The sequence below is a fragment of the Manis javanica genome, chromosome 4 (assembly GCF_040802235.1).
Source record: "Manis javanica isolate MJ-LG chromosome 4, MJ_LKY, whole genome shotgun sequence".
NCBI lineage: Eukaryota > Metazoa > Chordata > Mammalia > Pholidota > Manidae > Manis > Manis javanica.
In genome coordinates, this window is record NC_133159.1 from 177,336,310 (window position 1) to 177,354,013 (window position 17,704).

At 55.9% G+C, this 17,704-nt stretch overlaps 1 protein-coding gene across 2 annotated transcripts; it reads right to left on the bottom strand.

The window, feature by feature from the left end:
- Nucleotides 1–10,666: 10,666 nt before the first annotated feature.
- USH1G (USH1 protein network component sans) lies at nt 10,667–17,675 on the bottom strand. 2 transcript variants are annotated; one of them, XR_012130868.1, is made up of 4 exons: nt 16,434–17,675; nt 13,220–14,425; nt 12,738–12,821; nt 10,667–12,367 (listed from the first exon to the last, which is right to left on the bottom strand). XR_012130868.1 is itself a non-coding variant. In XM_017646174.3 (3 exons), the coding sequence occupies exons 1-2, from the start codon at nt 16,595–16,597 to the stop codon at nt 13,225–13,227; spliced, it is 1,365 nt and encodes a 454-aa protein (XP_017501663.3). In that variant the 3' UTR covers nt 10,667–12,367; nt 13,220–13,224. The 2 variants fall into 2 exon arrangements, 1 of the variants encoding a protein (XP_017501663.3); XM_017646174.3 differs by lacking the exon at nt 12,738–12,821 and having other exon boundaries at nt 16,434–16,597.
- Between the last annotated feature and the right edge of the window lie 29 nt (nt 17,676–17,704).

Sequence of the window (17,704 nt, forward strand, 5' to 3'; positions counted from 1 at the left end):
GCCATTCATCACCCAGGTATTCACCCATTAGGAATGAAAACATGTGTCTACATGAAGACATGTACCTGGATGATCACAGCAGCATTATTTATTACAGCCAAACTGGACACAGCCTAAATGTCCATCAGGAGGGGAATAGGTAAACACACCATGCTACATTCATACAACACATGTAATAAAAAGGAGCAGCTGGTACAGGCAACAGTGTACATGGACTGAAAGGTGTAGTTTCACAGACCATGTGCTAAGCAAAAGAAACCAGACAAACAAGTACTTCCTGCAAATGATTCCACTTGTAGGAAGTTCGGGAACAGGAGGAACTAATACATAGTGAGAGAAATCAAATCAGCAGTTGCCTGGGGAGGCACGAGTGAAGAACATTAATTGCAAAAAGATATGAAAAAACTTCCTGGGAGGATCGAAATGTTCTGTGTCTTGATTGTGGGGGTGTTTACACGGGAGCATGTGTTTGTCAAAAGTCATTGGCCTGCACACTCAAAATGGGTGTGTTCTATTAGAGTTAATTATACCTCAATAAAGTTGATTAAAGCAAACACCGAACAACAAGGCAGATTTTCTTTTAAAATACAAAGAGGCTTGATAAAGCTGAACACATACATGCCCTAGGTATATACTCAACAGAAATGCAAAGAAAGGCACAAAAGCATTTTTAGTAACAATACTCAAAATAGAAAAAACTGGAGACAGTTCAAATATTCCCCAGCAGTAGAAGGGTAAATAAAATGTGGTGTATACATGCATAGATGCAGCCCCAATCTTATATTGAACAAAATCAACCAGACACAACAGAGCACAGACTCCATCTGATTCCATTCATATCAAGTTCAAAAACCAGCTGAGAACAGCCATTATTGATTGGGGTAATGACCAGAAGGGCCACGAGGGGGGTTTCTGGGAACTGGGCACTGTTTTGTTTCTTTATCTGGTGTCAGTTATCCTTGGCATGTTCAGTTTGTAAAAATACATCATACTACACTGTTGTGAAGTATACATTTTTGGGTATGGGTATACCAAAATATATATATTTTTTAATTAAAACATTTACTTACATCCTAATTGGCAATGCATGTTTCTAGAGGTATAAATCAGATGGTAGATGTCACCCATAAATCCAGCACAGCGAAGCATGGGAAAGCAGGTCGGAGCTGGCGCTTGGGTCCCTTGGCCATGGGGGTTAGCAGCTGAACATGTGGGGCAGCAGAGCAGCTGATTCACCAAACCCTTCCTGGTTCGTGTCAGCCCATCCTGACCTCTCAGCACCTGGTCCTGACCCTCCCTTCTCCCAGGATCCTGCTCACAAAGGTGAGAATGAATTGTGAGAATAAAGCCCAGGATGAAAGGCAGGCCTGCACCCATCCAGGTTCTCTGCTTGTATCCTCATGACAGGCTGTGGGGCTGGGGTGCAGGCCTGGGCAGGCTCCTGCACCTCTGCCTGCAATGAGTCACTGGCCTGCCTGCTGCTGAGACAGCCAGCCAGGGCTGGGGGCTGTCTACTCCTCCTAGCCACTTTTTCCTAGATCTGTGTCTGCCCACACTCAACCCCTCACCTGTCTGCATAAGACCTGGCATATGTAAAGAACATAGCTTTGGAGTCAGGCACACTTACCAGCTCTGTGACCTTGGGTGAGTTACTCGACCTCTCTGAACCTTAGTATGTTCATATACCCTAAGAAGCAGTATTTAGAAAATAAGACAAATATCAGTGGGCATTTTAATACTTTCTTCCTTTACCCCAACAGTTGTGCACACCCCACTTTGGAGACTACTGGCCCAGAGCCTGAGGTCAAATTGCTCAGCTTGGCCTTTGAGGGACTCCAAGCTCTAGCTCCATCTCTGACAACTCTCCTGCTTGGGACAACGACTCCTGACTAACCTCCAACCCCTGGACAGGTGTTGCTCTTTCTCACATTTCCATCTTTATTCCCACTCCCTGCTGTTTCTACTCCCAGTCCCCAACCAAACCCCACCTGTCCTCTGTGGCTCAGGTGACTTTAGCCTCCCCTACAAAGCCTTCTGTCTTGCCAATGGGTTTCAGCCCCAGGCAAGTTCACTATGGATTCAATGTGACCAAAGAAATGACAGTAGAACGTTCTTGGCGTGAAAGGATTTATACCCAACTTTATTTCTACAGTGGCAGGTCAGTCACTAGAATCCGGTTCACTCAGAGCGAGTCTGCAGGCAGCAAGCCGGTGTCTGCCTCTGGGCCTCTCTGCCCGCACAGCTGTCCTCTGGGCCTCTCTGCCCACACAGCCATCCCAGTCTCTGCCCTCGGTGCTGCCACCACTCCAGCCTCTGCTCCGCTCTCCTGCAGCCTTGCAGCCATGCCACCTTACTGTCCAGAGCACTGGGTGGAGCTTTTTATATAGAGTCAATAACAGCATATTGCTCTAACATGTGTAGTGAGCAAGCCGACCAGGACCAGGTAGGAATCCTGGCCATAGGAACCTTCCCTTAATCCACACCTTCCCTATGTTCTCATGTATTTCATTCATTCCACCAAGTTTATTTTATTTTATTGAGCATTTACTGTCTGCCACGCACTCCAGCTCACAGTGTCCTTCCCCTGCTCTGACCTCATCACCTGCCTGCTGGCATTAGACATCAGTTGTAATGTGCTGCCTGGCAATGAACCCCTTGCATGCTGTGATCTAGCCATAGGGGTCAGTGTGTCCCCAGTGTCTGTGTCATCTGCCTGTAGTAGTCAGGATAGGTAACACTAGCAGTGGCAACAAATAGCCCCAAACATCTCAGTGGCTAGGCACGATACAGGTTCATTTCTTGCTCACATCACAGTCCAGTATGGATCAGGTGGCCCTCCTCCACGTGGCGACTTGGGAATTCAGGCTCCTTCCATCTTGTGATGCTTCTGTCTCCAACACAGGCCACCAGGATTTCCATGGGAGTGGGAGAGAAAGCATGGAAAATTGTTTTAGGGTCTGGAAGTGGGGCACGTCACTTCCATCCACAGCCCTAACGTAACCACGGGCGTGTGCCCAGGAGGAGGAAGTAGTATGAATGACTACGTGGCAGCCTCTGCCCAGAGCCAACAGCGCTGTGAGCTTGCTGGGGGCACAGACCCTGCATGCGCCTTCCTGTTTCCCTGGGCTTCCTCCATAACTTCCAACCTGCCTGCCCCCAACGCATCCTCACACCCATTGTGCCTATCATAGTGCCATATTCACCAGCTAATGGACAGACTAGTGTGAGTCAAAGTAGTTTGCCCAGAAGAAAAGGGGCAAGGGGCTGGGTGGAGACAGGTCCTTCCCATTCTTTAGACGACACTGCCTCCCTGGGGCCTCACACAGGACGTGATGCAAAACAGGTGTTCAGTAAACATTGGTTGAATAAATGAATAGACACATGCATGGAAAGATTAAGAAAATGGGCTCAGGAGAATGGAAGGAAGAAATAAAAGGTTTAAAAAAAAACATTAGAGGAGGGAGAAGATTCTAGTCCGAACCCAAGAGACTGGTGAGCCCTCCTCCCAGGCCCCCAACAGGCGGGGTGCCACTGGACCTACTCAGGCAACAATGGCAGGGGACACGGGGTGTTAGATGTGCTGGGCTCCACCTTCCTGGGACCTCTGGGGTTCCCCGCCCTGGGGCAGCTGTGATTCTTCCCTCCTGAGACTCAGATCTTCATTCGCTGGGGTTCACTGGGGTTAATTATTGCTGTGGTTGGGTCAGTGTGGGAAGGAGCCCTACCCTGGCCCTGGGCCTGGAGGGGAATCCTGAGAGAGTCAGGGATGGGACTAAAGGCCTGAAGGGCTGGTACTGGGAGGCTGGGGGGCACTGTGAGGATTAGAAAGGCCACCCTCAGCAGCAATGTGACAATTTCTATGCTTCAGGCCTGAGTGGCTGGGTCTTTAACCCTTCCCTGTCTTCCACCCATTCATGCCACCCCCAAGCCATCAAAGCCTGCCGAGGCCTGGCTGCATGAGGCAAGTGGCATTATTCACAAGGGTGGGGCCAAGTGAGCTGGGGGAGAAGTGGCCTGGCCTGTGGCTCGGATCTTGGTCAGCTGAGGGTGGGACTGGCACCCAAGCTCCCCGGGTTCCAGTAGAGCAAGGCCATCTCACCGGGGTATCTCAGCATCTGCCTCAGCTCCAAGGACCCAGCCCCTGGCCTGCCACAGCTACCTGCATCCTCAACCCACCTTCCAGGCTGCCACCCATTCTGCAGGGACAAAGCCAGGTTGGTGGTGGCCCAGAGGGGCAGGTCGGGGAATGAGAGAGGTGAGGGAAAGGGAGTGGGCTTTGAGCAGGTGGGCATGCTGGGGAGGCTGCAAGGGCTGCCGGCCTGTCCCCACATGGCAGGACAGGGAACTGAGGCCCAGGCTACCTCTCCAAGTTACAAAGCAAGTTAGATCCTTGAAAACCCAAGGCTGGAGCTGTTAGCAACCGAGACTCTGGACTGGTGGGTTTTCCAAGGGTCACTCGGTCCCTCCCCCTCTGTCAGGTCAGCACCACAGTCTGGTGTGTGTGAGTGACTCTGGCTGTGAATTATCCTGAAAGGTTTGTGTTGAGCCTGGTGGGGCCAGTGCCAGGGCTGGATGGGGAATGAGGGCCAAGAGTCCTGCACAGCATGGAGGCAGGCAAGAACAGAGTCTAGAGCCAGGCTCTGGACTCAGAGACACACACATATTCCAATCATTGCTGTGTGACCTCAGGTAAGTCGCTTGACCTCTCTGAGCCTCAGTTTTCTAACAAGGTGAATTGGAATAGATGAGGGTGATCCTTCTCACTGGATGGCTGGAAAGAATCACAAGACAATTTCTGTACTGTGGATATCAATGGACTACCATGGGGCAAGTGCTCCCAATCGACATTGTTATCACCAGGGCCATTTCTTGGGCTGTTATAATTATATTACTGTTATATTGAATATTGATATGATTTAAATGTAACATACATTGCTATCGATATACTAATATATATGGGTATTGATAATGATACAAATATTGCAAATGGTTTCCATTTCCAGAGAGAAAAGGTCCTGGGCCCGCTCACTCCCTCCATCTTCCTCTCCCTTGCCCATGTTTCCCGGCTTGGGCCCGACAGAGAGCTGCGGGGGCGGGGGTTCAGGGCCGTGACTCCTCCCACTTCCGCTCTGACATACTGAGCAGGTTGTGCTGAGGTGTAGTGAGCATGCAAAAGGGAGTTTGGAGGCCACTCCACATGTCAGTTCTCTGCCACTGGCTTAGGATGCCAAGGGCTGGAGGATGCCTGCCGAGCCCTCCCCCTTCCCCAGTTCCTGTCCACCAGGTCCCTGGCTGGTTCTCCACCTACTGGGCATCAAGAACTGAGCAAAGCGTTTTAGGTAGTGTATCCTCACAGCAGGCCCACAGTGCGGGGTAGAATTATCCCCACTTACAGATTGAAACGGCAAGGCTTGGAAAGGCAAATTAGCCTTCCCAGCAAGTGGCAAAGCCATGCATCTGTACTGGACACCCCGGCCCCAGGGAAGCGCCCCCCAGGCCCTTTGGTACCCCGGCTGCTCCATAAGGTAGATTTGCCCTGACCTCATCCCTTGCCTTCTGGGCCATTGGTCCTTCTGCTGCTGCTGTCCACTCCCTCCCCCAGGGCCCTAACCCCCAACAAGCCAGTTGCCCAGAGGGAGGTTGAAAGAAACCTTGTGGGAAACTCTGGTTCAGGGTGAGGGATGGGGCGAGGGAGGTGGTGTGGCCAGAAGCTCAACCTTCCAGTCTGAAGGCTCAGAAACCCTAAAACTAGATAATAGGTGGGAGGAGGTGTCTAAAAATAGACTCTAGAGAAAGTCATGGAGCCCCCTGTGAGTGTGTATGCGCACACACGCACTCACACTCACATGTGCAAACACACGTGCACACACCCCTCTTTGGGGAAACTTGGAAGCCCTGAAGCACCCTTAGTTCACGACTAAACATAACCTGCCAGGAGAGCGCTGGGTCCGCTACCCCCACCCCAGGCTCGCACAGCTCCACATCAGGGTCCTCACTCCGCCAACGCCCCCGCATCACACACACACACACAGGCCCACGTGTGTGCCGGAGGGATGCAAACATGAATGGAGAAAGATGGAGAGGCAACCAGCCCCTCCTGTCCCCTGTTGCAACCGCCCAGGCCAGCTGAGTGCTGGGTCTGACCTGGGGAGCCCCTGGGCCAGGTGAAAAGCTGGGGAGGTGGCTCGGTGAACGGGATGGAGGGAGGCGGGGGTGCCTTGGACACAGCCAGTCAGGGGCTGGAGCCCCAAGGCCCTGACACTTCTGCACCCAGAGGCTTGGAGCACTGACTCCAGCTGCCCGAGCCTTCCTTTCCTGACCTGTGAGGCACGGCAGCGACACTGTTCTCACGGGTTTGCTTTGCCTCGTATGTAGAAGGTGCTAGATACACGTTCTGAGAAAGCAGCTGGCAGAGCGGCACTGAATTTGGACCGGGTCAGGCATCCTGACTTATGTACTTCCCAGCAGGTCCTCTGCTGCCTTGACTCTCAGTTGCTGCATCTATGAAATGGGGCTAGTGAATAATGCCTTCCTGCCCTTGCCCACCTCGGATGCTAGTGTCTGAAGAGAATGTCATGAGGGGTGATTTGATTATGTGAGACAGAGAGAGCCCCCATGGGGCAGTGATGGTGGGGGTCAGGGCCCCAACTCAGCTGGCAGCTACTGCTGTTCCCTCCCCCACCCAGCAGGGCACCTGCCAGCCACTGTCCAGGATCCTGAGGAGCAAAGTCCCAGGTGTGTGCACATGCAGAGCAGGGACAGGGTCCCACAGCCCCAGGAAATTGCCCATCCAGACCCACCCAGGTCCCATGGAGTGACGGAGAGTGAGTGGGGGTGGAAATAGGGCCCCATGGGACCTATAGAGTCAAAAGGTTTTCCAGGGCTCATCACACTAGCATGCCCCAAAGGCATTCTCTAAAGATCAGGGGGCTCTGAATGGATTTGCTGAGTTTCCCCACCTCAGGCTCCAAACCCCATCGGGCTTAGTCATTCAGCAATAGGGGAGAGCGCATTGCCCTCAGCCCTGTCCAAAGAAATGGGGCAGCCAATAAGAGGCAGCCGATCCAGAGGCGCAGCCGTGGAGGATCAGACAGTGAGGAGGTAAGAGGTGAGGCTGTGGAGAGTCAGTCAGATGAGGAGTCCGGCCCTGTTTGTGCTCTTACCAGCTGTGTGACCTGAGCAACGACCTCATGTCCTCAAGTCTAGGTTTTCTCTTCCGTCAAGTGATTTAATAATCCCCTGTCATTATTACATGAGGCTGTCATGAGAATTCACTAAATCACAGAAGTAAAGTACTGACATACAGCAGGTGCTCAATAAACGCTCACCTTCATGATGAGACGTGGACAGCTGGGAACCAGCCTGTCAGAGTTTGAGCTCTAGCTCCACCACCTCCCAGCAGTGTGAGCTTGGGCACATTTCACAAACGTCTCTGTACCTCAGTTTCCTCGTTTGAAAAACAGAATGACAATAAATAGTGCTGGAGACTAACACACCTGAAGTACATAAGTGTTACTAGTACTGTTGATGGGAGGTGAGGCCTGCTTGGAGGCCTGTGCTGCACACCTACTATGTGCCAGGCATCAGGAAGGCAACTTCACATCCATTTTGCAGAGGAAGAAACTCAGAGAAGTTATGTGATTAGGCTAAGGTCACTGCTATGCTGCGACAGATCTAGATTTGAACCCAGGTCCTCAGAGGTTAGCTTCCAGCGCAGCTCAGCCATTACTTAAGCCACTGGAGCTGCCAGCATGCCCCTACCCCACATCAGGCTGAGTCTGGTATCGGCCCGGAACCATGCATGGCCAGGTCAAGGTGGCCCAAGATCAAAGACAACCCCACTAAAGGGTACAAGTGTTTGAGGCCAATACAGCGCTGTGGTTAGGCGTGAAGGTTTTGATATCATGGAAATTTGTCTTTGAGGCCTGGTGTGTCCACCTAATAGCTCTGTGACCTTGGGCAAGTCATATCACTGCTCTGACCCTCTGTTTTCCCACCTGTAAAATGGGATAATAATAATAATATAGTCCTTGTTTTATAGGGTTGAAGTTTTACTGCAAGGGTTAAATGTATATAAAGTGCTTAACATGAACACCCAACACCTTATAAGCTCTCAAAAATCGGTAGCTTTTCCTGGGGATGAGGGTGGCCACAGGGAGCCAGGTCAGGGAGCTTAAGCTTTCTTAACTTACTGGGACCTTGCGAATGTCACAAAACCTCTATGATACTCAATCTCCTTGTCGTCTAAAATCCCTCACCTGTCTACCTCACAGCAGTAAGGGAAAGGTTTTGATGAACTCTAAAGTTCAGACAGTAGCATAATGGGGACCCCAGGCTGGTGGGTCTGTGACTCCCCATGCAGAAAAGATGCCCAGCTTCTTGGGCACCCCAGGAATAGCTCTGGTCTCCAGGGGTCCTTCCACTGGATGGTGGCCTACCCTTGGCTAGCTGCCCATACCTTAGCTATTTCCTGGATTGTCAATAACCCCTGCTGTTCAGGTACGGATGCTGAGGTCAGAAAAGCAGGACTGCTCCCTGGGAATGCTTAGGACTCACTGACTGGTGGCCGGGGCCACAGATGCAATGAGTGCCCCACTGGCCTATCTCAGGTCACCATTAACAGTGATCCTTATTAACTGATGTGTACTGACTACCTGACAGTGTGCCGACTGCTTCACTGTATTATCATTTCACCCTCCTGATGACCTTTGGAGTTAACACTGTTATTATAATTAGTTTAATACCTATTTTTACAGATGAGATAACAGACTCAGAGAAGCTGGGTAACTTACCCAAGGCCACACAGCTTGGGAAGGGGTGGGACCAGTTCTGCTGCCTGGATCTGGATGTCTCCTGAGTCCTGCCACTTCCTGGACAACCCAGGCTTATCTCAGAGAAGGTGGCACAGGGATGCATTGGGAGGACAGGGGTGTCATGCTGTCTAGGACTGGTCTAACGTGGAGATAAGAGGCAGCTGGCACCATGGAAGGCATGAGGAGACCTAGAGCAGCTTTGTGTACTTGGCTGCCCTGTGATCTTTAGCCGGCCCCTCACTCTCTGGGCCTCAGTTATCTCATCTGTAAAATGAGGTTGCGCCACATACCCGAAGGCCCTTCCTGACTCTGATTCATTCCGCCATCCCCATCTCCATCAAATAGGTGATCCCATGTATGATGTAACTTCTTAGCAGTCTAACTAAGGCTTCTTAACCTGGAGTCCCTGGACCTCTCGGGGCTCCATGAGCTGCCTGGAAATATGGGCAACACTGCATTTGAGTGTGTGTGTGCCCAAAGTGCATTTTTTCAGGGAAAGTGTCCCTACTACCAGATTCTAATCCCAAAGAGGTAAGAATCATTGATTATTCTAAACTTTTAGAAATGTCCTAACCTGGATATAAATCCTTAGGGGGATGAGCCAAGAAAGTTGAGTCCTTACCTTGTAAAATTCTTCCCTGTGCTGGTTTTAAAACTCCCTCAGGCTTCCTGCAGCCGCACCTGCTCCTGGCCCCCAGGCTTCCAGCCTCCAGCCATACTGACCCATGGAGACCCCAAGCCCCACTGCTTCCAATTAGTCTCTGCCTCTGCGCGGCAGCTCTGATCCACTCTGTCTTGTCATTGAGAGTCCTCACCTCCATGTCCTTCCCTGGACCTGCAACGCCAGGACTGGCTGTTCTTCTGAGGTAGGTGCAGTGACCAGGATGGCCAGTAGGGTCACAGGGCAGACAAGCCCTGTGGAGCACCCAAGGGCAGAATCTCGCATCTCATTGGCCCCTGTGGCAGTGTGGGGTGAGGAAAGTGTGACAGCAGTCAGGGGGCCTGTGTTCTGGGTGTGAATGCCCCCTTGGTTGGCCTCAGTTTTCCATCTGTAAAGTGGAGAGAGGTGGCCTAGAACCCTTAGATGTTACTAGGCAACCTTATGCACAGACATCCTGCGGACCTTTCTGATTGATGCTGGAGGGAGGGACCTGCATTGAACTCCCCTTGGCAGAAACATTTGGCCCAATATCCTTAGGAAATGGGACGAAATGACTGAGTCTTGACTGAGCAAACAGAACCCACTGTCCTGCAGCTTAAGGGGAAACCTTACCCTTGAAGACAGGAAGCTTCTGAATAGGGCTGCCCCAAGAGCTGCTAGGGGTGGCAAGAGAAATGGAGACCCACAAGAAGCCTCCCAGAGTGGGCTAGAGCCTGGAGATCAGGGCTCACGGGCCCAGGGCCTGGGTGATGGGTGGCAGCCTCTGCGGTATGGCTCCTGCCCATGTCCGGAGAGGCCCAGGCAGGCCCCAGTGGGAAGGGAGAAAGCATCTTCTTGCCCTCAGCGGCTGCAGGCCCTGGGGATTGGGCTGGAGCCTGGACCATCCTCCTTGCTCAGCTGCTGGGGGCTCTCGGGTCCCAGTTCTTCTGAACCCTCTCTCTCCATCAACTCCAAATTCTGGGCACAGAGATGAAAGAAGGCCCTTTGAGATGCATGGGATGGGTGGTGGTTGGGGAGCACCCAACCATCCATCCCAGGACCCCTCCAAGGAGGAGGACCAAGTATTCATAGGTACAAAAAGACCCTCTCCCTCTCCCACCCCCACCCTCTTGCTCTCTTCACCCTACCCCCTCCAGCCCCCAAATGATTGAAGAATAGGACACAGGCATGACGCTGATGCAGAACGTTCTCTACAAAAGTTGTAATAAGCCTGCCCAGAGGGTGCTTTGTACAGCAGTGGGAATCACAGAGCCTGGCCCGGCCCACACTAGGAGAACTGGAGGAGGCTGAGGCAGTGCACGGACAGGGAACGGGAGGGAAAGGCAGCACCCGGGGCTCTGAGTGGAGTCGGCACTTGGGGGTGGCCCCAGGCCCAGGCCCAGAGAACAAAGAACAACTGGGGTGGGCTCAGGGTGGCAGTGGTGGACAGCCAAGCTCTCGGTGTGGGAACAGGGACCATGTGCATCACACCCCCGGCTCTGGGAGTGTGTGTGGATGCCCCCCACCTCCACAGGCACACCAGAGGGAGGCCTGTAACATTCTTTGGGGGTTCTTTCCCCTGTCCCAGGAAGGGGGTCCAGGATGGAGCTGCGGACTGTGGCAGTGCTTCCGGCAGGAGCTGCTTCCCACACTGAGGGTCAGGGGTGGGAGGCCACCACTGACAGAGGATGAAGGGCACAACTGCGTGGGTGTGGGTGTGCACACATGTGTGCGAGGCCTCCTGAGTGACTCTCCCATATCCACGACCTCAGTCTGAGTAGCAAGCTCTGAGGACACACATCTAAGGACGCTCTGGGGCTGGCCTTGCCCCTGGTCCTACCACCATCAGCGCAGGGACACACACTGAGCTCTCACCCACTATCCGTGAAGAACCAAGCAGATGCCCAGCTGCTTCCAGACTTTGAGGGCAATCCACTACCTAAACCCCAACACAGATGCACACGTCAAACAGAGCCCTGGGGACCTGGGGACAATCAGCAGTCCAGATTATCCACATCTTCAGGCTCTCCCAGCGTCCATATCACAGGACTTGCCCACACTAGGCTAGACACCCAGCCATACCCAGTCTCCTGTTCTGGGCCTGGGAGAATGAGGCCATTGGCAGATGCCTTTCTCCAGCCCAGAGTACTCCACTAGGTCTGGGGGCCATAATACTGCAGTCTGTTGCTCTAGCACCTTGCATCTACTGCCCTGGCCCTCTAGGGTTCCTGGGGGTACCAGGCTGCACAAACGAGGACAGGGAGGGTGAAGGAGGACAGGGTGGGAGGGCAGAGTCAGGGTGGGTTCCACTGGGTCCCACCCCAAGGTGAGACAGGAAAAGGGCCTGGACTCCAGTCCAGCCCAGCCTGGCACTCTCTGACCCCCTGGCATGGCCAGCAGGTGAAGAAGGGAGCTGGCCATGCCCGGGGCAGAGGTGGGGACGAAAGGGCATTTGGCTGAGGGGTCTCGCCAGGTACCTCCTCTCTGGGCTCTGTGCGGGGGAGGGGAGGCAGTCCAAACTCTTCCCTTTATAGAAATTTAGGAAGTGAGCAAGTCTCCAGCCCCCACCCACCACATACACTCCCATCCAACTTTAATGGGCACACAGTATAATCCCTGGGGCCAGCGGCCCCTTCCTGTCCTCTGGGGCTGGACTCCCATGAATCCACATGTCTTTTAAGGCCACTCAGGTGGGGATGGCTCAGAGGCTCCAGGACCCCTTCTGGGTGCCTCCAGGCCACACCCTCTGTTGTGGAGTGTGGACAGGTTTTCAAGGGAGATGACCCACGTGGTCCTTGCTTCTGGGAAGGGGCTGGGGGACTGCAGGGCTGGCGACTGTGAGGACCTTGTGGCCCCACCGTGGGTTGTGGCAACTTGCAATTCATTTTGGTCTGGGGAGAGGAGCTCCCATTATCTGTGGACAGAGAGATAGAAACATACCTCAGATCAGGACCTTCAAGACATCAATTTAAACCAAAACCAGACATTTTGACAACTTATCCTCACCTGGTCAGGGATGGGGAACTGGCCTAGAGGTGCTCTTGCCATCCCCAAACTCTAAACCAGACTGCCTCCCTATACCCACCCCTGCCTAGCCATGGATACCAAAAGAGGGTGGCAGCAGTTGCTGGGCTTGTGGGACGCCATGAGGGAGAAGCCAGGGCAGGGAAGGGCCAACAGCACCACATTGTGGCAGCAGCCTTGAGCCCCCCATGATGGCCTTTGAATATGATAACTCTGCCCTCCCATAGGAGTCATCTAGTTCCCCGGCTCTAAAGCCATACCGGGGATTAAGTCCAGCTCCACACCAAGTAGCAGGAGGGCCTTGGGGTGAGCTGCTCTAGCCAGCTGAACCTCCACTTGCTCACCTGTAAAACGGGGATGATACAGCCTATGCATGCGGGAGTTGGGGAGAATTAAATGAGGGGACATGTGCAAGGGCTTGACCAGTACCCAGTAGTTGGGAGGGCTGAAAACATTCCTCCTAGGACTATTGTCTCATCCGCATTAAGATACCCATTTTTCAGCATTTTGCTATCTCCAAAATCAAGGTACATTTTCCATTAGCTGTGATAAGAAAGCCTTATGTCATTAAATTGGCAGCTTCTTTTTCTGAGCTGGAGGTAAACAAAATAAGAGGGCCTCTTGTAATTAGGTTTTATGAAATATTGTATTATCCCCACTCCCACTCCCAAGAAGACAGAGCCCCTCCCCTCCAAGAACCTTCCAACCCCGCTTCCCCACCCCCCAAGGCTCCGGCACTCACAGCTCTCACAGCTCGGTGTCCTCCATGGTGGGCGGGCGCTCCAGCGCCTGCCTGCGTCGCCGCACGGCCCCCATGATCTTCTTGCGGGGCCCTAGGGGGACGCTGATGCTACGGAGGTCGAGGTCGGAGCACAGCATTAGCGCCTCCAGGTCGATCTTCTCCCGCCGCAGGAGGGAGGAGAAGTCCTCCATGTGCAGGGAGGCCAGGAAGGCCTCCAGTGGGCTCGTCTCGGGCTCCAGGTCCTCATCCAGGCCCAAGTCCAGCTCGTCCCAGGGCAGCTCCTCCCCACAGCTGCGGTCCTGCAGGCTGTTGGCACTGCCCAGGCTGTCGTCGTCCAGGCTGGGAGAGCTCTGCAGCCGGCCCCGCGGCGTGCCCGCGCCGTCTAGCCCATGCAGCCCGCTGCTCAAGTAGTTCCTGCGGAACACCATGGTGCCCAAGCCGGGGCGGGTAAACAGGGAGTCGTGGCCTGAGTCGGTGCTGACCTCCGAGTGGGCAGGCTCGGCCGCCAGCGTGGCACGGGAGACGCTGTCCTCGTCCGAGAGGAACATGTCCCGGAGCGGGGAGCGGCCCCACTCCTTGGGGTTGGCGTAGGTGCCCGGGCGCACGAACATCACGTCGCTGCCCAGCTGCAGACCCGACAGCGAGCGCACACTCTTGCGGCCGTCCTCGGAGATCTTGAAGGTGCCCTCGCCCCCCTGCTTGCGCCGCTCCAGCTTGCGCTGGATCTTGGTCTTGCCCCTGGCGGTGCCGCGTAGCGTGGCCTGCGAGTAGGGCAGGTGGCTGCCCAGCGCCAGATGCTGCATCCGGTGGCTCAGGGTGCTGGACGTGAGGCTGGAGAAGCTGAGTGTGTCTGCCCGCTCTGCCAGCTCGCGCCGGTAGCGCCGCTCCATGCGCTCATGGTGCTTGCGCTGCATCTTGGCGCACTCGCGGATGCGCCGCTCCGCCTCGCGGAAGGCCTTGTCTTTCAGCTTGCCCACCAGCTTGGGGTTGAGGCTGCTCTGTTTGGCCGCGATGGAGTCCAGGTAGCGCACGCACTCCATGTGGCCCTTCATGGCGGCCATGTCCAGCGGCGTGTGGTAGTCGTTGTCCAGGCACCAGATGTTGGCTCCGAAGGACACCAGGAAGGAAAGGCAGTGCAGGTGGCCATTGGAAGCTGCCAGGTGCAGGGGCGTGTTGCCCCAGATGTCACACTTGTCCGGGTCACCCCTGCAGGGAGGACATGCGGGAGGGATGATGAGCCGTCGCAAGCTGGGGCAGGCAGCCGGCAGCGGCCGCGGGTGTAAGGAGCTCCCAGCTGGCTGAGCATCCCCACAGCGCACCAGGGGAACGGAGGGCCTGAGATCTCTCCTCTGACTCCAGGAGCTCCGCAACCTGGGGCCACCAGAAGAACCTAGGACGAGCCCAGGGGAAAAAATGGCCCCGGGCACGCCGTGGGTGGGGGGACAAGAAGGCAGGGCCAGGGCGGGGCCTTCCCCAAGAGAACTGAGCGCTGGGAATCTCAGGGGATAAATATTTGATGCCCTGAGAGAAAGGAGTGAATTATTCATGAGGCCCAGCAGGGAGCTGGCCCAGAGAGGCGGTGGGCCAGGGCAGGGTCTGGGTCTCTCGGAAGGCATGGCAGTGAGTGTGGCCGCCTTGGAAGAGTGACCTTAAAAGAGGATGAGAGGGAGGTGTGTGCGGGCCTGAGCCCTGCGTGAGTGTGGGTGAGGGGTGTGCGCCTGTGTGTCTGCGGGCACAGCCACTTCTGCAGGGAGCAGGGCCAGGCCTGGCAAGGACGGGTGTGAGAGCAGGTGTCGGGTCTTGGCCTGGGCCAGGAGGGGAGCGTGGGGGCAGCCAGGACCGGAGGGGAGGGGAGGGAAGTCTGCGACCTGGGCCCAGTGCCCTTCCCTCCTGCGGCAGCCTCATCTACAGGAGCTCTGTGAGTCAGGCTGGCTTGGGCCTGCCCAGGGGGCCCACCCAGTCCCCTCCAACACCTTCCATACCGGGCTGTGCTGGGCTTGGGTATGCTCCCACTGGCTCCTCCAAGCTCTCCCCTCCCTCAGGGGCCTAGCTCAGCCCCTCCGCCCCACACTAATGAGGCCACAAGGCCACCTCACAGGGCTGGAGGGAGAATGGCCCCCTTGTCACAACAGCTCCCGGCCAACCCCTCCTCACTTCCCCCAGTGGCTGCCAAGTCCCACAGGACAATGAGAGGGGCAAGCTGCTGCGCACCTGCCCACACTGAAGCAAACCTCAACCCTTGCCCTCAGTAGGAGCTGGGCTTTTGGTGCACCCCCTTTATCCCCTCATCCTATGAATCTCCCTGAGGTGGGGGCAGGACAGCAGGATCGCTGTGAGCCTCTTGGCATGGGGAGGGGCCATTCCTGGCCTCCTGGAACGTGGCTCAGCTGTCTGGTCTTGGGGGCTGCTCACACCTGTGGTCGGGCCTGAGGAAGGGAAAGGAGGGTACCCCACCCAGCACATGCTCAGGTCACAGGCCAGCTCCAGGGCCCGCTGGGGCCCCTTTCCCTCCACCGTGACTTCCCAGGGCCTGAGATGTTCATATTAATCTTCCTGGTGCATCTCTTCCCCACTTTTTCCCTGTCCAGGCAGCCATGGTGTCCAGTTCAACGGACTTCTCTTTATAAACCAGCCGAGGCTGGAGGAGCTATCCACAGCGTGTCCACCGGGTCCCTCAGCCACGGGGGCCCAAGTCAGCACCTTGGATCTTGTGTACCTCAACTGCTACTTCCAAACCCCTTCCCTGTCCTGACACCTATGCCCACTCCTCCCCCAGACAACCCAAAGGGAGGCTGAGGAAGCCCGCAGTGGGGGAGGAGCACAGAAGGAGTTAATGGGGTGGCTGAACCGAGTGACATTTGGCTCTGTGGACAGGGCCCATAACTCCCAGGAATGAGTGGGGAGAGAGCTGCGAGCCACAGCCGGGAGGTGTGGGCCCTGGCCGGGAGAGCCCTTGGATCCCAGGCAGGAGCAGGCAGGGAGGACCTCTTCCTTCCTAGCCCCACTTCCAGCTCACAGGGGTCACATGCCTCATCTGTGTCCTCTCCCCAGGACTGCCAGGCTCTAAAGTCCCACCTTAGGGTCTGTGTGTAGGGAAGGGGGCGGCTCAGAGGGCGGGGGGAAGATGCCACAAAATCTGGAGAGGGGTGGGTCCCAAGGGCCTGGCATGGCCCTGAGGCTCTCTTGCCCTTCCCGTGCCAGATGGGACACTCACCCGCGGCTCACGATGAGGCGAAGTGACTCCAGGTTGCCGTGGTAGGCAGCCCAGAGGGTAGGGGTCATGCCATCCTCGTCGGGGGCGTTCAGTTCCTTCCTGGTGGCCTCCTTGAGGAGCTCCAGGTAGCCGTCCCGGGCAGCCCGGTGGTACTGGTCGTTCATGGCGCCTGACTTAGACGCGACAGGCAAGGGGCCCCCCGCGGGGGAGGGCTGCAGGGTTAGGGCTGAGGCATGGGGTTGGGGGAGGGGGCCGCGCAGGGGCCAGGGCAGCAAGCCCCTGCTGCCGCAGACTGAGGCTGCGAAGGGTCAGAGCCGCCGCTACTCGGACATCTGAGCCGCACACCCGGTAGGGGGTGGAGTGGGGAGGGTGGCTGGGAGGATCTCCCGCTGTCCAGGGAGCCGCCCCCGGGCTGCTCCTGGGTCCTAAACATGCTGCGCTGGCACAAGTGCACAGGGGTGACCCATCAGGGACCCTGCTTCCACTCCAAAAGTGCCCACTTGAGAGCACCGTCCCATGAGACCCAGTCTGGGGACAGCCGGGATCTGTCCTCACTACAGCCGCGATCAGCGCTGCGGGTCCCCCATGTCTCCATCCGTCAAAGTAATGGACCAAGGGCTGGGGAGAGCGTCTCAGAGCAGTCCCGACTCCTATGACAGTGCGCTTAAGGTCCGTGCGAGGACCGACGCCAGGGAGTTGGTAGGACGCGGCGCTCCCGGCAGCCGCCTGCTCACGCCGGGCGGCCAGTCGCACTCCAGCAGAGGGCGCTGTAAGACTGGGCGCAGACCCGGTGGCTGCTGGGGAACTGCGTCCCCAAGCCAGACTTCGCAGCGTGCAGCGGAGCAGAGGATGGGCAGGAGGGAGAGAGGAAGAAGGAACTAACTTCTTCCCTGTGAGGGTGTAGGGGAAAGAGGCACCAGGGTCCTGCTCTTGGGGGCAGCAACAGAGGGGCACAAAGGTATAGCGCGCACCGGGGCTGGGAAGGCGTCTATTGAGCTCCAGCGGTCGGGGGTCTGGGCAGCCGAGATCCTGGGGCGCCAGGGCGCGGTGGGTGCCGGAGGCGGGTGCCCTCTGGGTGCCGCAGTGCGGGACCGCTGGGAGCCTAGCCGCGCCGAGGTGACGGGGCAGCGAGGGAGGGGGCGCCTCTAAAAGGGTAAATATAAATCTTACCTTATCTGGCTCCTGCGCGCTCTTCCCTAAATTCAGCTCAGAGAAAAGATGGATCATGTGAGTGGGACTGAGAGATTTATGGAGCTGAGCTCCCGCAGCTG

Bases quoted from the DNA above. Each gene is read 5' to 3' on its own strand.
- USH1G (XM_017646174.3), bottom strand. From the start codon at position 16,597: ATGAACGACCAGTACCACCGGGCTGCCCGGGACGGCTACCTGGAGCTC. The intron at 14,426-16,433 runs GTGAGTGTCCCA...TCCTCCCTGCAG, and splicing joins CGCCTCATCGTGAGCCGCGG to GGGTGACCCGGACAAGTGTG.